This window comes from Schistocerca serialis, chromosome 12 (assembly GCF_023864345.2).
Source record: "Schistocerca serialis cubense isolate TAMUIC-IGC-003099 chromosome 12, iqSchSeri2.2, whole genome shotgun sequence".
Classification (NCBI taxonomy): Eukaryota; Metazoa; Arthropoda; class Insecta; order Orthoptera; family Acrididae; genus Schistocerca; species Schistocerca serialis.
Window position 1 is genome coordinate 576,824 of NC_064649.1, and position 24,847 is coordinate 601,670.

At 45.3% G+C, this 24,847-nt stretch overlaps 1 protein-coding gene across 1 annotated transcript in view; it reads left to right on the forward strand.

The window, feature by feature from the left end:
• Positions 1 to 24,847, forward strand: part of LOC126428335 (neuronal acetylcholine receptor subunit alpha-4-like) — a 588,239-nt gene that overhangs the window by 498,684 nt on the left and 64,708 nt on the right. Inside the window, exons 14-16 of the mRNA XM_050090270.1 lie at positions 9,896 to 10,042; positions 22,109 to 22,294; positions 22,439 to 22,515. Of these exons, the coding sequence (XP_049946227.1) occupies positions 9,896 to 10,042; positions 22,109 to 22,294; positions 22,439 to 22,515 (410 nt within the window). The remainder of the gene's footprint in view (positions 1 to 9,895; positions 10,043 to 22,108; positions 22,295 to 22,438; positions 22,516 to 24,847) is intronic.

Genomic DNA, 24,847 nt, shown 5'->3' on the forward strand with positions numbered 1-24,847 from the left:
TATCTGACAGATAGCACAACAAGGCATCCAAGTTTTCCAGGAATAAATGAAAGTTTCCTGAAGGGTACCTATATACTATTACAATTATAAAAAGAGCCCTCCATCAATTTAAGTTGACAGGCACATGCTTCCATATGTTGCTCTTGACAAAACTTTTTTGTATCCAAGCTCTCTACACAGTGATACCTTTTGACGTATATGGCAACTCCTCCTCTCACCTTATTCTCTCTACTCATATGTGCAGCTAGTTTATAACCACTGATATTTACCTTTTCCATATCAGGCAGGATGTGATGCTCAGACAGGCATAGTATATCTTTTACTTTATCAGATTCAATGTCATCTATGCCAACCAGGAGCTCATCTACTTCATTTTTCAATCCTGGAATATTTTGGAGAAAAATGGTAACATTATTTTTTACTTTACTTTTGTGAGAATCTACTTTTTCTTTAATCCGCCGCCGGCCATTGTGGCCGAGCGGTTCTAGGCGCTTCAGTCTAGAACCGCGCGACCGCTACGGTCACAGGTTCGAATTCTGCCTCGCGCATGGATGTGTGTGATGTCCTTAGGTTAGTTAGGTTTAAGTAGTTTTAAGTTCTAGGGGACTGATGACCTCAGATGTTAATTCCCATAGTGCTCAGAGCCATTTTAATCCGCCAATATTTTGGTTAAATATGGTAACATTAGTATTTACTTTACTGTTGTGAGAATCTTCTGAGTTTTGGACCTCTTTAGCACCTGCCTGCGTGAACTTCTCATTGGACACTGATATTAGTCTAAAAAATGAGGTACATCCATGAGTACTAGTGTCCCCCCTTATGGATTATGGATTTCGCTAACAACCCTGCCAGTTTACCCTCTTCTTTCCTACTGAGGTGTAGGCCATGCCTCGTGAAATCCTCCCTATCAATAGCCTCGACAGGAACCAATCCAATGTCTGACAGAGTGTCCGCCCTACGCAACTGGTCCAACTCCGTATTTACCCTCCTGACAGAGCGGTTCAACTGGGGCCGATCATGCAGCACGAAAGCAGGCACCAGCCCAACATTGGTATGGGTCGTTGCAGAGGCTATTTTCACCGGGTCACACTCCATACTGTAGCCCTGATCCGTATCAATACTGTTTCCCACTCCACTCCCTATCATCACTAGATCCTGCTTTGAGAAACCCTTGCACAGGGAACCTATATCCTCTACCACCTGGCTAAGACATGCACTTGGCTTGAAAAAGTTTGTGACCTGGTACCTGTCACCTAATTTTTCCCGCAAAATCTGGCCACACTTCTTCGATGGCTGCTATCTAGCAACAGAACTTTCCTCTTACTTTCTACTTTTTTGGAAACAGTTGGTTTCCTAGTGAGATACTGTTGCATCTTAACTACATCAACTTCTACTGGAGCCTCTTCCTTACTTAAATGTGGTAGCAAGGCAAATCTATTGGTTGTGCCAATTGGGAAACTGTCAGACACTGTTCTCTTTCTGTGTCCCCTGTTCCCATCTACCACTTCCCACCGCTGTTTACCCTTCTCCCCCTTAACCTCTTCAGTTCCTCCCTCGCTCTGTCCAGATCAGCCTGAAGGGCTCTAATTTTCTCCTCCTGTTCAGCTCTAATCCTATCTCTTGAGCAAACCCTGCAAAAGAATGGGAGAGTCTCGTTTGCTTCCCCAATTCCCACGCCGCTATAATTTCCCCAATGAAACCACCTGTCACAACAGCTGCACAAAACCCCTGAACTAACTTTCCTACTGCAGCTCACACACTTAGTATCCATGTTGTTGTTGTTGTGGTCTTCAGTCCTGAGACTGGTTTGATGCAGCTCTCCATGCTACTCTATGCTGTGCAAGCTTCTTCATCTCCCAGTACCTACTGCAACCTACATCCTTCTGAATCTGTTTAGTGTATTCATCTCTTGTTCATCTCTTGGTCGCCCTCTACGATTTTTACCCTCCACGCTGCCCTCCAATGTTAAATTTGTGATCCCTTGATGCCTCAGAACATGTCCTACCAACTGGTCCCTTCTTCTTGTCAAGTTGTGCCACAAACTCCTCTTTTCCCCAATTCTATTCAATACCTCCTAATTAGTTATGTGATCTACCCATTTAATCTTCAGCATTCTTCTGTAGCACCACATTTCGAAAGCTTCTATTCTCTTCTTGTCCAAACTATTTATCGTCCATGTTCCACTTCCATACATGGCTACACTCCATACAAATACTTTCAGAAACGACGTCCTGACACTTAAATCTATACTCGATGTTAACAAATTTCTCTTCTTCAGATACGCTTTCCTTGCCATTGCCAGTCTACATTTTACATCCTCTCTACTTCGACCATCATCAGTTATTTTGCTCCCCAAATAGCAAAACTCCTTTACAACTTAAAGTGTCTCATTTCATAATCTAATTCCCTCAGCATCACCAGACTTAATTTGACCACATTCCATTATCCTCGTTTTGCTTTTGTTGATGTCCATCTTGTATCCTCCTTTCAAGACACTGTCCATTCCGTTAAACTGCTCTTCCAAGTCCTTTGCTGTCTCTGACAGAATTACAATGTCATCGGCGAACCTCAAATTTTTATTTCTTCTCCATAGATTTTAATACCTACTCCGAATTTTTCTTTTGTTTCCGTTACTGCTTGCTCAATATACAGATTGAATAACATCGGGGAGATGCTACAACCCTGTCTCACTCCCTTCCCAACCGCTGCTTGCCTTTCCTGCCCCTCGACTCTTATAATTGCCATCTGGTTTCTGTACAAATTGTAAATAGCCTTTCGCTCCCTGTATTTTACCCCTGCCACCTTCAGAATTTGAGAGAGTGTATTCCAGTCAGTATTGTCAAAAGCTTTCTCTAAGTCTACAAATGCTAGAAACGTTGTTTACCTTTCCTTAATCTATTATCTAAGATAAGTCTTAGGGTCAGTATTGCCTCACGTGTTCCAATATTTCTACGGAATCGAAACTGATCTTCCCCGAGGTCGGCTTCTACCGGTTTTTCCATTCGTCTGTAAAGAATCCGCGTTAGTATTTTGCGGCTGTGACTTATTAAACCGATAGTTCGGTAATTTTCACATCTGTCAACACCTGCTTTCTTTGGGATTGGAATTATTATATTCTTCTTGAAGTCTGAGGGAATTTCGCCTGTCTCATACATCTTCCTCACCAGATGGTAGAGTTTTGTCAGGACTGGCTCACCAAAGGCTGTCAATAATTCTAATGGAATGTTGTCTACTCCTGGGGCCTTGTTTCGACTTAGGTCTTTCAGTGGACTGTCAAACTCTTCACGCAATATCCTTTCTCCCATTTCATCTTCATCTACATCCTATTCCATTTCCATAATATTGTCCTCAAGTACATCGCCCTTGTATAGACCCTCTATATACTCCTTCCACCTTTCTGCTTTCCCTTCTTTGCTTAGAACTGGGTTTCCATCTGAGCTCTTGATATTCATAAAAGTGGCTCTCTTTTCTCCAAAGGTCTCATTAATTTTCCTGTAGGCAGTATCTATCTTACCCCTGGTGAGATAAGCCTCTACATCCTTACATTTGTCCTCTAGCCATCCCTGCTTAGCCATTTTGCACTTCCTGTCGATCTCATTTTTGAGACGTTTGTATTCCTTTTTGCCTGCTTCATTTACTGCGTTTTTATATTTTCTCCTTGCATCAGTTAAATTCAATATTTCTTCTGTTACCCAAGGATTTCTACTAACCCTCGTCTTTTTACCTACTTGATCCTCTGCTGCCTTCACTACTTCATCCCTCAGAGCTACCCATTCTTCTTCTACTGTATTTCTTTCCCCCATTCCTGTCAATTGTTCCCTTATGCTCTCCCTGAAACTCTGTACAACCTCTGGTTCTTTCAGTTTATCCAGGTCCCATCTCCTTAAATTCCCACCTTTTTGCAGTTTCTTCAGTTTTAATCTACAGTTCATAACCAATAGATTGTGGTCAGAGTCCACTTCTGCCCCTGAAAATGTCTTACAGCTTAAAACCTGGTTCCTAAATCTCTGCCTTGCCATTATATAATCTATCTGATACCTTCTAGTATCTCCAGGATGATTAAGTTATTCTCTGTGCAAAATTCTACCAAATGGCTTCCTATTTCATTTCTCTCCCTCAATCCATATTCACCCACTATGTTTCCCTCTCTCCCTTTTCCTACTCTCGAATTCCAGTCACCCGTGACTGTTAAATTTTCGTCTCCCTTCACAACCTGAATAATTTCTTTTATCTCATCATACATTTCATTAATTTCTTCATCATCTGCAGAGCTAGTTGGCATATAAACTTGTACTACTGTGGTAGGCATGGACTTCGTATCTTTCTTGGACACAATAATGCGTTCACTATGCTGTTTGTAGTAGCTTACCCGCACTCCTATTTTTTATGCATTACTAAACCTACTCCTGCATTACCCCTATTTGATTTTGTATTTATAACCCTGTATTCACCTGACCAGAAGTCTTGTTCCTCCTGCCACCGAACTTCACTAATTCCCACTATATCTAACTTTAACCTATCCATTTCCCTTTTTAAATTTTCTAACCTACCTGCCCGATTAAGGGATCTGACATTCCACGGTCCGATCCGTAGAACGCCAGTTTTATTTCTCCTGATAACGACGTCCTCCTGAGTAGTCCCCGCCCGGAGATCCGAATGGGGGACTATTTTACCTCCGGAATATTTTACCCAAGAGGACGCCATCATCAGTTAACCATACAGTAAAGCTGCATGCCCTCGGGAAAAATTGCGGCTGTAGATTCCCCTTGCTTTCAGCCGTTCACAGTACCAGCACAGCAAGGCCGTTTTGGTTAGTGTTACAAGGCCAGATCAGTCAATATCCAGACTGTTGCCCCTGCAACTACTGAAAAGGCTGCTGCCCCTCTTTAGGAACCATACGTTTGTCTGGCTTCTCAACAGATACCCCTCCGTTGTGGTTGCACCTACGGTACGGCCATCTGTATCGCTGAGACACGCAAGCCTCCCCACCAATGACAAGGTCCATGGTTCATGGGGGGGGGGGGGGGGGGGGGGGAGGTAGTACCCATGGTAGTTTGGAAATTAGTTAAGAAAAAAATGGTTCAAATGCTTCTGAGCACTATGGGACTTAACTTCTGAGGTCATCAGTCCCCTAGAGCTTAGAACTACTTAAACCCAACTAACCTAAGGACATCACACACATCTATGTCCGAGGCATAGCGGTCGCGCGCTTCCAGACTGTACCGCCTAGAACCGCTCGGCCACCCTGGTCGGCGAGTTAGTTAAGAGATTTACCAAGTGATAACGATAATATATTAAATACAGATGTAAAAGGACACTAAATATATTTTGGAAACTAATATGTAAGTAAACTATTTGCACGTTCAAAAATTAGGCCTAAACAGCCGAATGAAATCAAAACGAACTTTTTGCCATTACTGGAAGAATACGCAAATAAAAGAAAAACCTTTAATGGAAAGCTTGAAGAGCACACTAATGAACGTATTTAATCAGTTAATCTAGCAAATGCACTTAAGATTGCAGTATAACGCCAAGTATGCACACTGGGAAAGTAAGGCAAAGCCGCGAAATGTAAACAAAACGAACATTTCGCGATTACTGGAACAATACGCAAAAAAAAGGAAACCTTTAATGGTGAGCTTGAGAAGCACCCTAATGAACGTATTTAATAAGTTAAACTGTAGCAAATGCACTTACAATTGCTGTATAACGCTAAATATGCACGCTCGAAAAATTAGGCCTAAGCAGCAGTAAGTAAACAAACGAACTTTTCGTGACTACTGGAACACTACGCAAATAAAAGAAAAACTTTTAATGGTGAGCTTGAAGAGTACACTAAAGAACGTATTTAATTAGTTAAAAGTGGTCAACAATTAATTACAACCTAAATTACTTATCTTTAACGAGAGCTCTGTCTCCGTACGTGCGGCCTTGTGCAGGGCTACCATAGGCGTGGGGGACCGGAATGCAGTTGTAGGGGAAGGAGTAGAAGGAAAGGTTACATGAGAATATGGGCTTGGGACACGGAATGAGAGAGGAGAAAGGCTAATTGAGTTCTGTAACGAGTTTCAGCTAGAATCACAAGAGGAGAAGAGGAGGAGCTATACTTGGTAAAGGCCGGGTGACACGGGAAGATTTCAGTTACATTACGTCATGGTCAGGCATAGGTTCCGAAATCAGATACTGGATTGTAAGGCGTGCCCAGGAGCAGATATAGACTCAGATCACAATATAGTACTGATGAAGAGTAGGCTGAAGTTCAAGGCATTAGTCAGGAAGAATCAATACGCAAAGAAGTGGGATACGGAAGTACTAAGGAATGACGAGATACGTTTGAAGTTCTCTAACGCTATAGATACAGCAATAAGGAATAGCGCAGTAGGCAGTACAGTTGAAGAGGAATGGACATCTCTAAAAAGGGCCATCACAGAAGTTGGGAAGGAAAACATAGGTACAAAGAAGGTAGCTGCGAAGCAACCATGGGTAACAGAAGAAATACTTCAGTTGATTGATGACAAGAGGAAGTACAAACATGTTCCGTGAAAATCAGGAATACAGAAATACAAGTCGCTGAGGAATGAAATAAATAGGAAGTGCAGGGAAGCTAAGGCGAAATGGCTGCAGGAAAAATGTGAAGACATCGAAAAAGAAATGATTGTCGGAAGGACAGACTCAGCATACAGGAATGTCAAAACAACCTTCCGTGACATTAAAAGCAAGGGTGATAACATTAAGAGTGCAACGGGAATTCCACTGTTAAATGCATAGGAGAAAGCGGATAGGTGGAACGAATACATTGAAAGCCTCTATGAGGGTGAAGATTTGTCTGATGTGATAGAAGGAGAAATGATTGGAGGAAGTGGCAACAACACGACTACTCACGTCAGTGTGTAGAATATCTGCGTCTGGCGGCATACCATCTGACTTTCGGAAAAGCATCATCCACACAATTCCGAAGACGGCAAGAGCTGACAAGTGCGAGATTTATCGCTCAATCAGCTTAGCAGCTCATGCATCCAAGTTACTGACAAGAATAATATACACAAGAACGGAAATGTGTTTAGGAAAGGTAAAGGCACGAGAGAGGCAATTCCGACGTTGTGGTTAATAATGGAAGCAAGACTAAAGAAAAATCAAGACACGTTCATAGGATTTGTCGACCTGGAAAAAGCGTTCGACAATGTAAAATGGTGCAAGATGTTAGAAATTCTGAAAGAAGTATGGGTAAGCTGTAGGGAGAGACGGGTCATACACAATATGTACAACAGCCAAGAGGGAATAATAAGAGTGGACGACGACCAAGAACGAAGTGGTCATATTAAAAGGGTGTAAGACACGGCTGTAGCCTTTCCCCGCTACTGTTCAAACTGTACATGGAGGAAGCAATGATGGAAATAAAAGAAAGGTTCAGGAGTGGAATTAAAATACAAGATGAAAGGATATCAATGATACGATTCGCTGATGACATTGCTATCCTGAGTGAAAGTGAAGAAGAATTAAATGATCTGCTGAACGGAATGAACAGTCTAATGAGTACACAGTATGGACTGAGAGTAAATCGAAGAAAGACGACGGTAATGAAAAGTAGTAGATGGTCACGAAGTAAATGAAGTTAAGGAATTCTGCTAACTAGGCAGTAAAATAACCAATGACGGACGGAGCAAGGAAGACATCAAGCCAGCCGTGTGAGCTAGAGGTTCTAGGCGCTTCAGTCTGGAACCGCGTGACCGCTACGGTCGTAGGTTCGAATCCTGCCTCGGGCATGGATGTGTGTGATGTCCTTAGGTTAGTTAGGTTTAAGTAGTTCTAAGTCTAGGGGACTGATGACCTCAGATGTTAAGTCCCATAGTGCTTAGTGCCATTTGAAACATTTTTTGAGGACATCAAAAGCAGAATAGCAATGGCAAAAAGGGCATTCCTGTCCAAGAGAAATCTACTAATATCAAATATCGGCCTTAATTTGAGGAAGAAATTTCTGTGAATGTACGTCTGGAGTAAAGAATTGTGTGGTAGTGATACATGGACTGTGGGAAAACCGCAACAGAAGAGAATCGAAGCATTTGAGATGTGTTGCGAATGTTGAAAATTAGATGGACTGATAAGGTAAGGAATGAGGAGGTTCTGCGCAGAACCAGAGAGGAAAGGAATATGTGTAAAACACTGATAAGGAGGGGGGGAGGACAGGATGATAGGACATCTGTTAAGGCATCGGGGAATCACTTCCACGGTACCAGAGGAAGACAGGGATTGGAATACATCCAGCAAATAATTGAGGGCGTAGGTTGCAAGTGCTGCTCTGAGATGAAGAGGTTAGCACAGTAGAGGAATTCGTGGTGGGCTGCATCAGGCCAGTCAGAGGACTGATGACAAAAAAAATTGTTGTACTATCGGTCGGAGGATGGCATTCACGTATCGTACAGCCGCTACGGCGCCTTCCGTGACCACCGGCGGCGTACGTCGGCCCGATATAATACTACCCGAAATGGTGTCGTAGTTGCAAAGATGGACCTCGCCATGGACGTCGGGAATGACGCTGCGCATCATGCAACCTATTGCGCACAGTTTGAGACGTAACACGACGTCCTGTGGCTGCACAAAAAGCATTATTTAACATGGTGGCATTGCAGCCAGGATTGGCTCAAAAATGGTTCAAATGGCTCTGAGCACTATGGGACTTAACTACTTAGACCTAACTAACCTAAGGACATCACGCACATTCACGCCCGAGGCGGGATTCGAACCTGCGACCGTAGCCGTCGCGCGGTTCCAGACTGTAGCGCCTAGAACCACTCGGCCACTCGGGTCGGCGCTGCCAGGATTCCTTCGAGCCATAAGCCGTAGGTAGCGGTCACCTACTGCAGTAGTAGTCGTTGGAGGGCCTGAGCGAGGCATGTCATCGACAGTTCCTGTCTCTCTGTATCTCCTCCGTGTCCAAACAACATCGCTTTGGTTCACTCCGAGACACCTGGGCGCTTCCCTTGTAGAGATCCCTTCCTGGCTCAAAGTAACAATGCGGACGCGATCGAGTTGCCATGTTGACCGTCTAGGCATTGTTGAAATACAGACAACACGAGCCGTGTACCTCCTTCCTGGTGGAATGACTGGAACTGATCGGCTGTCAGACCCCATCCGTCTAATAGGCGCTGCTCATGCACGATTGTTTACATCTTTGGGCGCGTATAGTGACGTCTCTGAACAGTTAAAGGAACTGTGTCTGTGATGCAACATCCACAGTCAACGTCCATCTTCAGCAGTTTTGGGAACTGGGGTGATGCAAAACTCTTTTTGATGTATGTACGTTGCAGACAAAATGGTTAACAAAATTTATGTCATTGATGACGTACGTTGAACGTGCGACCGTTTCTGTTTCAATACTGACAGACACCATTCGCTCTATACTGCATTTAGAAAACATTTACCTTTCCATTCGCCAGACGTGGAACGACTGAAGCGTCAGCTTGAGGCGGTCGATATTCACATCCCAGGTGCTACTAATCGCTGGGATCGTGGCGCTGCTGAAAAATAGTTGAAATTTTATAGATTCTTCAGTTTTGTGCCTTTAAATGTGTTAGCAAATCACTTTCTTAGTCTTGTCACTATTCTTTTTGCTGTGAACGAACCTTTCACTTTCTATAAATTTCCCTCGCCCATAAATATCCTACTTTCTTCCTGCACAGAACTCCTGTTTTCTGTCACTCGTCTTTCTAAGTATCAAAAATATTTAACTTGTTGCTGCGAGGTGTTTCCTTCCAACGTTGTTTTGACGTAAGCTTCACGCTTTGATCTTTCTTACATTTATACCGTGTGACCAGCCTGTGCACCTTTACGCCTGCGCTGCCCGCTGCCTCGCCCCTTAGTGCCGCCCCTGGCTGACCCCGGCCTCTGCTGCCCGCAGCATCTGCGTCACGGTGGTGGTGCTGAACGTGCACTTCCGGTCGCCGCAGACGCACGTCATGGCGCCGTGGGTGCGGCGCGTCTTCATCCACATCCTGCCGCGGCTGCTCGTCATGCGCCGGCCGCAGTACCAGATCGACAAGCGCAGGTGGGCGCCTCGCATCACCTCACCTCACACCTCACACCACCTCACATCACCTCACCTCACACCTCACACCTCACACCACCTCACATCACCTCACCTCACACCTCACACCTCACACCACCTCACATCACCTCACCTCACACCATACACCACCTCACATCACCTCACCTCACACCACCTCACATCACCTCACCTCACACCTCACACCACCTCACCTCACCTCACACCTCACACCACCTCACCTCACCTCACCTCACACCTCACACCTCACACCACCTCACATCACCTCACCTCACACCTCACACCTCACACCACCTCACCTCACCTCACCTCACACCTCACACATCACACCACCTCACATCACCTCACCTCACACCTCACACCACCTCACATCACCTCACCTCACACCTCACACCACCTCACATCACCTCACCTCACACCTCACACCTCACACCACCTCACATCACCTCACCTCACACCTCACACCTCACACCACCTCACCTCACCTCACCTCACACCTCACACCACCTCACATCACCTCACCTCACACCTCACACCTCACACCACCTCACCTCACCTCACCTCATACCTCACACCTCACACCACCTCACATCACCTCACCTCACACCTCACACCACCTCACATCACCTCACCTCACACCTCACACCACCTCACCTCACCTCACCTCACACCTCACACCTCACACCACCTCACCTCACCTCACACCACCTCACCTCACCTCACACCTCACACCACCTCACCTCACTGCAGCTGGCCACGCCCTCCAACACCGGAGCCACAGCTCAGTGAGACTGTGCCGCTCAGTCACACAGTTTGTATATGCAGTGGTCTGAAAGCGGGACAGGTGGGAAAGATAGTAAGTAACCTGATTATTATTTCAAAAGTAATCGCCATAACTGGTAATATATCTCTCCCAGTGTGAGACAAAAAGTTTGCGGTTGCCTGTGGAATCGCGATTGTACCTAGACGCCGTGGTGTTTCGACTACGCTGCTGGAGTTCTTCTGGTAATGCCTCACGCATCCTGCACAGAGTCCCGACCGCCCGAGTGGTTTCCGTGTTTTTGCAGCCCTGGAACAAGAGATTCCTGGCCGTCGATTTGCTTTGGACGGAGAGGAGCACGCCTGGGTATAATCGTGGTTCGCTAAGCGACTGCAAAAGTCTCTCGATGAAGTCTTACACCGTCTTATCTGACAGTGGGGTAAACGAATTGACAGTTACGTCGATTACTTTTGAAATAATAGACTAATCAGTTTACTTACTTGTCGTCTGTCCCGTTTTCATTTGACTGTCCCTTATACACAGCTGGACATTAAAATTTCCGAGCCAATAGAGGTAGCAAGTAGCTAAGTTTTGCTTAAAAAACACGGCGCAAAACACAAAAAACGAGATGGATGCTGCTGGCCAGTAATACCATACGATCATTTCCATTTCCCTAAACCACTCGACTGGTTTCGAGCAAGCTTGGTACGCATATCAGAACCACTGTGGGTGTAAGGACCGTCTATTTCCCATAGGGGGTGGGAACTAAAAAATATTTCTTCCTCACCGTGATGTACGCAGAGCGTACTGCCTATCCACCGCTGCAGAACGCCTACGCTTGGCAGGTTGCTGCAGGTGCGCGTATTACCTGCTGCAGGAGCTGCCTGTGACAAGTCATTCGTTTTATCGAAGCCGTATATTTCGGGGTACCTAGGCGCAATGGCGAGTCTTGGTGATGTTCCACACCTAGGGTTGGGAGAGGGTAAGGGGGAGGGGGTAAAGTGTGAAGTAACTTCTACCAAACTTAGCACGCATGCCAGTTGCTGTATCGAAAAATTTCGGGGTCGAATAAGACACACCTACGGATGAGGGTGGAGGATGGGGTTGAACAAAAGCTGACATAAAAGCGTAACCCAGAAAAGTCTGGAGCAATTCCAAACGAATTCAATGTATCCACCACTCATAATTTCTATAAAAATACTGTGGGAGTAATAAATCCCTACCACATTGTGGGGCGTGGCCGCGAATGAGGAGGGGTGATACGAAAAAATGTTGGAAAATGACCTGTTGGTCTTCCCTTTCTACACTTAGTTCACTAGGAATACTTTAGAACTGTGATGCGCAATATCTTCCTTATTTGTGTTACTTAATACATGAACCACTTCGCAAGAAAGAGCACTACAGCAAGTGAAACGTCCCCTTTAAACAATTATACACGACTGTCCTTAAACTGACACACAATATTTTGTTAGCGCAACGCAATCTGACTTTCAAAATTCCCTACAAAAGAATGGCCCTGACTAACATTAAACTATACCTTTCACAAATCACTTACCTCACAAAAATCTTCGCTGCTCAAGCTACTGCAATACAGCGAGCGCCACTACTGCCAGCTAAATAAAAGATTCAAACTATGGAAGGCACTAACTACTGATAGGGATAGTTAGCAAATGAAAGATATTAATAGAGAACAAACAATGTATTTACCTTGATATCATCATATATAAATATAGCAGTTCATGACAAATTTCAAAACTCCGCCATCTCTCTCCCCACATCCACCACTGCTGGCGGCTCACCTCCAACTGCGCAACGCTACGCGCTGTTCACATCCAGCTGCCGCTGCCCAACACTACAATGGCGAGTATTACAACAATGCAAAGCAGCCGCAGACTGCACACAGCACAGCCAGTGATTTTCATACAGAGGTGGCGTTACCAATAAAAAAATCTAAACAGCATACTTACACAAGCCAGTAATTTTGTCAGAGTGTTTCAGTCCACACGGCTGAATACCACAAATACGTTTACAGCCCTATCTGGGAATACTGTTCATAGTGTAAAACGGCACAGAGTGAGACAGTTGCCAGTGTGAAATATACGTAGCAGGCGTAGCTGCTAGCAAGAAGCTGGTACGTAACCAGATTTGTAGGTGAGTCGGAGATACACAGGGCACGAAATTCGGTACGCAGAGTGTCCACTCCTACCTACCCCTGGTCGCAGCAACGGTTCCGACTTGGTCGGACGGCAAGTGGAACTAAGCTCGGCTGACAGACACAGGCGTGTCACCCGGTTCTGCTTCAGCTCTGTGCGATGGATATGAGGGAGTTTCTTGCCAACCTGTGACCCGATGTCTCCACCGGATGAGAGGTCTGGAAAGCGTGCTAGCCTCCGTACGGAGCTCGGTCAGGGTGGCACGGGCATTCGTCCCAAAGACGGGACATAGCCACATGTCTTACCTTATTTTATCTTAGAACATAAGTTCAGGAAAGGCAAAATTACGTTTATAGCATTTGTTGAGTTAGACAAAGCTTTTGACAATGTTGACTAGAATACACTCTTTGAAATTCTTAAGGTAGCAGGGGTAAAATACAGGGAGCGAGAGAATATTTACAACTTATACAGAAATCAGACACAGTTACAGGAGCTGAGAAGCATGAAAGGGAAGCCGTGGTTGAGAATAAGTGTGAGACAGGGTTGTAGCCTAACCCCGATGTTACTGAATCTATACATTGAGCAAGCAGTAGAGGAAACCAAAGAGGAATTTGGAGAAGGAATTACAGTTTAGGGAGAAGACATTCAAACTTCGATGTTTGCCGATGACATTGTTTGTCCCTCAGAGACAGCAAAACACTTGGAAGAGCAGCAGGACGGGAGGGGCAGTGTTTTCAAAACAGAATGTAAGACGAACATCAACAAAAGCAAACCAAGAATTGTTTATTTATTTATTTATTTATTGCTTGTTTAGCTTGACCAGATCATGGCCTTAAGGCTCTCTCTGACACCTGATCGGGAGCAATACATATAAAAATATATTACATAAGAGTCACAATAATAATATGCATAATTAATAAAAATAATAATTGGAAATAATAGTAATGGAATGTAGTCGAACTACGTCAGATGGGGTTGAGGATTTATTTATTGCTTATTTAGCTTGACCAGATCATGGCCCTAAGGCCCTCTCTGACACCTGATCGGGAGCAATACCTATAAAAATATATTAGATAAGAGTCACAATAATAATATGCATAATTAATAAAAATAATAATTGGAAATAATAGTAATGGAATGTAGTCGAACTACGTCAGATGGGGTTGAGGATTTATTTATTGCTTATTTAGCTTGACCAGATCATGGCCCTAAGGCCCTCTCTGACACCTGATCGGGAGCAATACCTATAAAAATATATTAGATAAGAGTCACAATAATAATATGCATAATTAATAAAAATAATAATTGGAAATAATATACCGAGCGAGGCGGCGCAGTGGTTAGAACACTGGGCTCGCATTCGGGAGGACGACGGTTCAATCCCGCGGCCGGCCATCCTGATTTAGGTTTTCCTTGATTTTCCTAAATCGCTCCAGGCAAATGCCGGGATGGTTCCACGGCCGACTTCCTTCCCAGTCCTTCCCTAATCCGATGAGACTGATGACCTCGCTGTTTGGTCTCTTCCCCCAAACCAACCAACCAACCAATTGGAAGTAATAGTAATGGAATGTAGTCGAACTACGTCAGATAGTGTTGAGGAAATTAGATTAGGAAACGAAACACGTTATGTAACATGAGTTTTGCTATTTGAGCAGCAAAATAGCTTATGATGGCTGAAATAGAATGTAGACTGGCAGTGGCGAGAAAAGTGTTTCTGAAGAAGAGGAATTTGTTAACAATGAATATAGTTTCAAGAGTTAGGAAGTATTTTCTAGAGGTATACTATGTGATCAAAAGTATCCGGACACCTGGCTGAAAATGACTTACAAGTTCGTGGCGCCCTCCATCGGTAATGCTGGAATTTAGTATGGTGTTGGTCACCCTTAGCCTTGATGACAGCTTCCACTCTCGCAGGCATACTTTCAATCAGGTGCTGGAAGGTTTCTTGGGGAATGGCAGCCCATTCTTCACCGAGTGCTGCACTGAGGAGAGAGACCTGTCACGAAGTTGGCGTTCCAAAACATTGTAATTCAGGTGTTCTGTAGAATTCAGGTCACGACTCTGTGCAGGCCAGTCCATTACAGGGATGTTATTGCCGTGTAACCACTCCGCCATAGACAGTGCATTATGAACAGGTGCTCGATCATGTTGAAAGATGCAATCGGCATCCCCGAATTCCTCTTCAACAGTGGGAAGCAAGAAGGTGCTTCAACATCAATGTAGGCCTGTGCTGTGATAGTGCCACAGAAAAAAAACATGGACTGCAAGCCCCCTCCACGAAAAATACGACCACACCACGCCACCACCGCCTCCGAATTTTACTGTTGGCACTACACACGCTGGCAAACAACGTTCACCGGGCATTCGCCATACCCACACCCTGCCATCGGATCGCCACACGGTGTACCGTGATTCATCACTCCACACAACGTTTTTCCACTGTTCAGTTGTCCAATGTTTACGCTCCTTCCACCAAGCGAGGCGTCGTTTGGCCGCTCGACCGCGAAACCCAAGTTTTCTCACCTCGCACCTAACTGTCATAGTACTTGCTGTGGATCATGATGCAGTTTGGAATTCCTGTGATGGTCTGGTTAGATGTCTGCCTATTACACGTTATGAGCCTCTTCAACTGTCTGTGGTCTCTGTCAGTCAACAGGCGAAGTCGACCTATATGCTTTTGTGTTGTACGTGTCCCTTCACATTTCCACTTCACTATTGCATCGGGAACAGTGGACCTAGAGATGTTTAGGAGGGTGGAAATCTCGCATACAGACGTGTGACACAAGTAACACCCAATCTCCTGACCGCGTACCAAGTCCGTGAGTTATGCGGAGCGCCCCGTTCAGCTCTCACACGATATCTAATGGCTACTGAGGTCGCTGATATGGAGTACCTGGGAGCAGGTGGCAGCACAATGCTTTCAATCACATAGCGTATTTATCTGGAGCGTAGTTTTCATGGAAGTGAAACGTGGACAATAAAGAATGTAAACAAGAAGAGAATAGAAGCATTTGAGTTGTGGTGCTACAAAAGATTTCATGGGTAGATCGCACAGGTAATGAGGAGATACTGAGTAGGATTTTGGAGAAAGGAAGTCTGTGGCACCACTTGTCCAAGAGAAGGGATCGTTTGACAGGACACATTCTGAGACATCAGGGGATCGCCAACTTCCTACCAGAAGGATGTGTGTGTGTGTGTGTGTGTGTGTGTGTGTGTGTGTGTGTGTGTGTGTGTGTGTGGGGCGGGGGTGGGAGGGAGGGAGGGCATAGAGGAAGATCAAGAGATGAATACAGTAAGCAGGTTGAGGAGGATGTAGGTTGCACTAGTTACTCGAAGATGAAGACGCTTGCAGAGGATAGAGTAGCGTGGACAGCTACATCAAACCCATCTTCGATCTGAAAACCACAACAGCATTAACAACAATAACAACATATTTTTTGGTCGTTAGGCTCGCTGATGACTGTCTTGATGAGGTTTTGCCCCTCAGATTGGGAGGTGGGTAAGGGGCCACTAGAGACAGTGACGCATCACATCATCTCCGATAAGCCAGACGCAATTTCTGTGAAGCTTAAGCACGCACGTCACTATCTGTCTCGACCAAAATTGTGAAAATTGTGGTCCCATAACACACACATATAGATGAGAGTGGGGTTGAAAAAAGGCGAGCATAAAAGCATAATATGGAAACGCCTGGAGCAATTCTAACCACATTTGATATATACATCTATTATTATTAGTACAAAAATACTGTGGGATTAACATACCGCAACTACCCATCAGGGCGTGTGTGAGGACGAGGAAGCTGACACGTATAAATATTCTTTCCTGCATTCAGCTAACTTGAAATACGTTAAAAGTATGAAGCACAATCTGTCCCTTATTTATGCTGTTACACTACTGGCCGTTAAAATTGCTACACCAAGAAGAAATGCAGATGATAAACGGATATTCATTGGACAAATATACTAGAACTGACACGTGGTTATATTTTCACGCAATTTGGGTGCATAGATCCCGAGAAATCAGTACCCAGAACAATCGCCTCTGGCCTTAATAACGGACTTGATACGCCTGGGCATTGAGTCAAACAGAGCTTGGATGGTGTGTACAGGTACAGCTGCCCATGCAGCTTCAACACGATACCACAGTTCATCAAGAGTAGTGACTGGGGTATTGTGACGAGCCAGTTGCTCGGCCACCATTGACCAGACGTTTTCAGTTGGTGGGAGATCTGGAGAATGTACTGGCCAGGGCAGCAGTCGAACATTTTCTGTATCCTGAAAGCCCCGTACAGGACCTGCAACATGCGGTCGTGCATTATCCTACTGAAATGTAGGGTTTCGCAGGGATCGAATGGAGGGGCGAGCCACGGATCGTAACACATCTGAAATGTAACGTCCACTGTTCAAAGTGCCGTCAATGGGAACAAGAGGTGACCGAGACGTGTAACCAATGGCACCCCATACCATCACGCCGGGTGATACGCCAGTATGGCGATGACGAATACACGCTTCCAATGTGCGTTCTCCGCGATGATGCCAAACACGGATGCGACCACCGTGATGGTGTAAACAGAACCTGCATTCATCCGAAAAAATGACGTTTTGCCATTCGTGCACCCAGGTTAATCGTTGAGTACACCATCGCAGGCGCTCCTGTCTGTGATGCAGCGTCAAGGGTAACCGCAGACATGGTCTCCGAGCTGATAGTCCATGCTGCTGCAAACGTCGTCGAACTGTTCGTGCAGATGGTTGTTGTCTTGCAAACGTCCCCATCTGTTGACTCAGGGATCGAGGCGTGGCTGCACGATCCGTTACAGCCATGCGGATAAGATGCCTGTCATCTCGACTGCTAGTGATACGAGGCCGTTGGGATCGAGCACGGCGTTCCGTATTACCCTACTGAACCCACCGATTCCATATTCCACTAACAGTCATTGGATCTCGACCAACGCGAGCAGCAATGTCGCGATACGATAAACCGCAATCGTGATAGGCTACAATCCGACCTTTATCAAAGTGGGAAACGTGACGGTACGCATTTCTCCTCCTTACACGAGGCATCACAACAACGTTTCACCAGTCAACGCCGGTCAAGTGCTGTTCGTGTATGAGAAATCGGTTGGAAACTTTCCTCATGTCAGCACGTTGTAGGTCTCGCCACAGGCGCCAACCTTGTGTGAATGCTCTGAAAAGCTAATCATTTGCGTATCACAGCATCTTCTTCCTGTCGGTTAAATTTCGCGCTGTAGCACGTTATCTTCGTGGTGTAGCAATTTTAATGGCCAGTAGTGTATATGCGTCAATCAGTTCGCAAAAAACAGCACTGGAGAAAACCAATAATATTGCCAGCGTGTTTCTGGCTATGTACCATAAATACATTTACCGTTTCCTCTGCGTCCGCACTGTGTAAAATAGTGGAGAATCAGACAATTGCCAGAATGACATATGCGCACGTGGGAGTAACTGCGGGCTAGAAACTAGTACACAACTAAACTTTTAGGGGATTTGCAGGCATTCAGGGAGAGAAATTTAGTACAGACAGCAGCCCCCTGTGGCAGCAACAACGGCTGTGGGCCGGCAGGGCGTCGAGTCGAGCTGAGCTCGGCTGACAGACGCGGCTCTGTCACTCTGGGCGAGGGTTCACCAATCGTAGCGGCCGGTGGGAGGCTGTCTCGGCAACGTGTGACCAGATGTGGAGAACGTCACGGCCTCTGTATCGAGGTAGGTCAGGACAGCACAGGCAGCAACCCATCTTCTGTTATCCTGTTGGAAGATTTTGTCGAGACTTTCAAGACAGGACACAGCGACCATCATCAACATATGATAAATGTAACAACGCTGTACAAAATACCGGTTATTCAAACCGGAGGCGATGGTACAATGTACGCTGTGCCAACCTGTCACATCGTGTGCTGGGCCCGTATGCCGATGATGAACACAGCGTGGCAGCGTTCGTTCTCCTAGGAGCCTCCACACACGGATACAGCCACTGTGATGCCGTTTGCAGAACTGATGCCTGATGTGGCTGGCCGCTTTCTCTGCTGCTGGCAGCTGGTGGGGCGGAGCAGACACTGTCGCGAAGTCCGTGTGGACAGCGTGGTCTGCCGCAAACAGGCGCGATCCCAGACTCGAGGCGTGCGACGTGGCTGTACGATCCTGAAAGGCTGTCCGTCAGTCCTCTCGGGCACTAGTCGCGTGAGGCCATTTAGACCCTTCACAGCGTTGAGTACGGCTCTACTGAACCTGTGTGTTCCATATTCGCATGACAGTCGTGAAATCTCGACTAAGGCAAGCAGCAATATCGCAAAAAGAGAAAAAGAGAAATGAGATACTACAGTTACTGTACTGAACCGAGAGTGGTATTTAACAAGCATAGTGTTACCCTCGTCACCTAGGACTTACAATTGCTTGAGTAACAAGGAGAGACAGGTGTACAGATTTCGAAGTATTAGATGATGGGACACACTAAAGCCACTCTACATTTTAGACTGGGAAAAAATCCAAGTCGGAGGTCGTGGCACAGGATCAGTTTCAGCGCAAGTCGATTCGTTAGAGCGCTAAAAATAAGGAAATTTTATATTTACATGTCAGAGCCACGATCTAATAGTTTGTGACGAAGAATTTGTCATTTCGATCCGTGGCAAGAGGCCAGGTGTTCAAGTGGTAACTATCTTGACGCAAAAGAACTCGACATCAAAGTAGGAACCAAAACCAATGAGGTGAATCAGCGAAGGACTGAGACGAAACAACACTGAGAGTTTAAAAATATCTTGCAACCGAATACCTACATCAGAAATCAAGGCAGTTTGTTAGAAAATATTCAGTAATACTGAGATGTGGCGGGCAGGAAGGACAGAAGTGGGAGAGTCTAAAGAAAACTCGAGCCTTTCGCCCGGCATATTGTGCATCCTGAGAGCTGCTGTTCTCGTTTCTGTCGCCTTTCTGAAGTGACTCGAACGCTGGCAAGCCGATGACGGGAGCCTCCGATCTCTGAATGTGCTGCAGACATTGCTGCAGACTCAATTAGATGCTACTAAGCTGTAATCACGACGTGGGGGTCAAAAAATTTTTAAAACCTTTGTCAAGCAGCCTAATTCACAGGAGGCTCCCTGTTGCCGTGGCTGTAACATCCAACAGGCTAGACGCGCCCACACAGCGGCAGCTGGCAGCGCCCGTCCCACGGCAAGTCGCACGTCAAGCGCAGCAGAATGCTCGGAACAGCGACGTAGCCGCGCGTGGTGTATGTTTCGGCCCTACAGTCGACAGCAGACCTACCGACCCACCAACACAGGTGGCTGCCTCTGCAAAGGAACTATGCCCCATTGCTCGTAGCAGACACGAGAAGCAGTTGGGGGGGGGGGGGGGGGGCATAGTGGCCAAACTTGAAATTGTCCATCAGAGACAAACTGGTCAAAAACTCGAAGCAGATGCCTCCAGATAGTGTCTGGGAGCGTTGCATAATGCTTCGGTTCACAACTACCTTGTTACGAATGAGACGAGGTGTGTGGAACGCTGCGACGGCTGCCCAATTTTTGAACTACTCTACTCCATTTGGCAGCCGCACAGTGGATCAAAATTCCGAAAACGTTTACAAAATCCAAAACTTCGGTCAGTATGAATAAAAATCTGTATCAGATCCAGTATGACCCACAAAATTCAAGCGAAATATGAATATTTGGTCAAAAACAGATAACAGGGGACTCTTGAACGTATGAATTACGAATTTGACATAGAATTCTAAAAATGAACATCCACTATGGCGAATAAAATCCAAAAAAGTATTAAATGCTTCTCTTACACCAGTTTCTCAATATGTGAAGTTTTCTTTTGATAGCCAAATGGAAAAAGAAGACGTATTCATTTTTGTCAAGTTTGTCTAAAAATATTGCTATATATTGTTGCCTTGGATAGTCTGGAGGACGAAACGTCTTTCCCAATATCTCAAGTGATCAATTTTCCGAAGGCTTGGAGACTAGTTTGTGCAGCCTCTGATACGTCAACTGGTCTGTAATTTGTCACCTACAGAGGGCATGCCTTACTGTTCAACCAGTAGTAGAACTTCTTAAAACGGAAGTGATTATTTTGATACGTTGCCTCCTGTGATTGAGCTCTGAGCTTGGTGAATAAAGTTGAAATAATTTGCCTCACACTGTCTGGCACTGCAATGAAATCTCTGCATCGTTTTCCTGGCCGCTAAAATCCCCTGTAGTTTACTCAGTAAACTTGAAAATCTCGCTCGCTGGTACCTCGACTAGAACACCAGATGAACCGGAAATTAACGTTAATATTCAATATTTATTTCTTGTAATATTAGTATCATTAATGCCTTTTAGGCTTCTGGTCTTTTGTTTACCATTTACATACAAGAAAATACGATGGAAATGTTCACACCCTCATAATTATGCTTTACACATGGATGTATAAGTCTGGGCTAAATCTTATATTTTTTAATCGACTTACAGAAATTACATAAATGGTGGCGTAGTGAGAGCGTCATTTCAAACGTGACTTATTACCAGAATAGTGAACAGTACTTGAATTTTACAGGTGCTTCTCAATATACAAAGTCACACTTATCAGAAAATTGGAAAAATATAGAAATTCCTCACTTTTAATTAAGCTTTAAAATTCATTCATTTCTTTTTTGTCATCGCTGTTGCATGAGTAAATAAGTATTTAGTGGTTTTAATTTAAGTACATACCTCTTAAAGCAGCCTCCAGTATAAAAATAAATATTTCACATGATGTGAAAAATGCATTACTTTGTTTGCCCAATTAGCCTGACACGACATGACATCTCACGGACACCAGAGCTGTAAATGTGACGTGAAACACTATACAGTCAAGTTGACCGATTCTATGAGTAGCAATTAATGAGACAAATAATACTGTAGCCATCCTACGATGTCAAATTTCCTAACTAGAATTTTTATTTGTTTCAATTTTCGCATTCTGCCCTATTTGACAGACAGGTGTAATGTGCCCCGTCCATTTACTTGCCCCATTTGACAGCTGGGTCGAATGCACCCCACCACACCCACTCTCATTTACCAGACCCCAGACCCACCTGCCCCCCCCCCCCCCCCCGAGACCTCCGCTGCCCAGTTGACAGCCGGCCCCCGACTGCCCGCAGCTTCGGGCTGGCGACGTCGGCGCACCGCGTCATGGTGCGCACGTGCAACGGCCTGGAGCTGCGCGACTCTTCGCTGCTGTCGGCCGCCGCCGCCGCCGCCGACTCGTCGGCCTCGTCGGAGCTGGTGGCGGAGCCGTCGCCGCACGACTTCTTCCCCAGGCTGCTCGACCACGAGTTCACCTCCAGGTAGGCCGCCGCAGCCTTTCTCCGCACCAGTCCTTCGCAGTATGTGTTCGTCGTTCCCGTGTCCTCACCAAACGCCATTTATTTCTTCGCAGTTGAAAGAAGTCTGAGACATTGTCTGACGGCTCTTCCTTCTTCTGCTCATAGTGTAAGACAGGAAAAAGAGTACGCAGGCAGCTCAGACTCTACAGGGTACAAGCCTACAGTTGGCAACACTGCTGACGGTATTTAACGTGATGTTTCAAAGACATCTACATCTACATCTACGTACATACTCCGTAATCCACCATACGGTGCGTGGCGGAGGGTACCTCGTACCACAACTAGCATCTCTCCCTGTTCCACTCCCAAACAGAACGAGGGAAAAATGACTGCCTGTATGCTTCTGTACGAGTCCTAATCTCTCTTCTCTTATCTTTGTGGTCTTTCCGAGAAATGTAAGTTGGCGGCAGTAAAATTGTACTGCAGTCAGCCTCAAATGTTGGTTCTCTAAACTTCCTCAGTAGCGATTCACGAAAAGAACGCCTCCTTTCCTCTAGAGACTCCCACCCGAGTTCCTGAAGCATTTCCATAAGACTCGCGTGACGGTCAAACCTACCATTACAAATCTAGCATCCCGTCTCTGAATTGCTTCTATGTCCTCCCTCAATCCGACCTGATAGGGATCCCAAACGCTCGAGCAGTACTCCAGAATAGGTCGTATTAGTGTTTTATAAGCGGTCTCCTTTACAGATGAACCACATCTTCCTAAAATTCTACCAATGAACCGAAGACGACTATCCGCCTTCCCCACAACTGCCATTACATGCTTGTCCCATATCATATCGCTCTGCAATGTTACGTCCAAATATTTAATCGACGTGGCTGTGTGAAGCGCTACACTACTAATAGAGTATTCAAACATCACAGGATTCTTTTTCCTATTCATCTGCATTAATTTACATTTATCTATATTTAGAGTTAGCTGCCATTCTTTACACCACATCACACGTTGAAGCCATATTGCCATCAGTCTGCGCAACTTTATTTAAAGATCACAAATTCAAATATGTTTTTCTGTCGCTTGTATCAAAGAATTCGAACTTAAAACGTTATCTTTTTCTCAGTCAGTTTTCTGAATTAATTTTCTGCCGCCGATCTCAGTAATTTTATGTAATGTTCCCTTAACAGTGCTTGCACTCCACGACAATGATGGAGTTTGCCGACAGTGTGCGACTGTGGAACCTCTAGCGAAGTCTGCTGACCAACTGAGTGACACCGTATCTGACGTTGCCGACTAAAGAGCTGAAACCGACGAATCCTCAGACCGGACACCAACTGAGCCTTTATTAAAATAAAAGTTTAAAAAGCAGTAAATGTATTGTAGTTATTCGCACAATTCTGTCACTGCCTCAAATTGAGACCAAGATGGGCTGTGTCGAAAGAGCAGTGGTCCCACTCAAAAAACACAATTACCTATTTTCCATTAAAAAAAAAACTTAAGAGAGAAAATACCAACTATGAGACGCATAGCTGTAGGGAACGATTTTTTAAACAAAAAAATAGCACTGTAAATATTAAGAGCGAAAGAAAAGGAAAACGAAACGTGAAGAAGCTTTTTGAAATTGTTGGCCCAACATCTTCTACAACTTCAGCCTAAAATAACACTAATGAAGATATTTTGAGGACTCAGTACAATGTGGTTCCTTCTTTTCTTCCTCACTCGGCTTACGAATTGGGACGATTACCAGGGAACACCGTCTGCAGTCGCCCCACTTTCTGGCAGTATTTTTCTGTCATACAGTTACTGACTGCGCTAATTGTGGCACAGTGCAAGAGGTGCAGTTAAACCAATTTCAAGAAGAAGTGTGCTATTAAGAAAATTACTCATCCTGCCTTTTCCCCATGGGAGAGGCGCCTTTAGTTCCACACGCACACCAACTGAAACACTTCCTTCGTGGAAATACTTTGCACTTCTCCCTCGCCCATTCCTTTAGGTTGGTTGGTTTTGTTCAAAGGCGAATTTGACATCCCACCAGAATTTTCAACATGCGTCATTTACATATGCTGGCTTGGATAAAATTTTAGCGATTTTTCTAGCAACGAAATGGCCATATTTCTGAAGTGTTCTCCACACTAGCGTAGGCAGGCACCTCTTCCATTCGTTGTCACTCGGCTGGGAGATCTGGCTACTCTCACTGATATTATCCACAACAATTCGTTTTGTAGGTTTCTCTCGAAACTTTCCCTACTTGGGATCCCGTTCCTCAGATAAGCAAAACAGTTTCCCTTAATTCGCTGCTGTAGTGATGAGCCGGCCGGAGTGGCCGAGCGGTTCTAGGCGCTACAGTCTGGAACCGTGCGACCGCTACGGTCGCAGGTTCGAATCCTGCCTCGGGCAGGATGTGATGTCCTTAGATTAGTTAGGTTTAAGTAGTTCTAAGTTCTAGGGGACTGATGACCTCAGCAGTTAAGTCCCATAGTGCTCAGAGCCATTTGAACTATTTTTGTAGTGATGATTTGGTCAAAAGAGCAATGCAGACTCATCTCATTTGCACGTAGTTGATTTTTCATCGG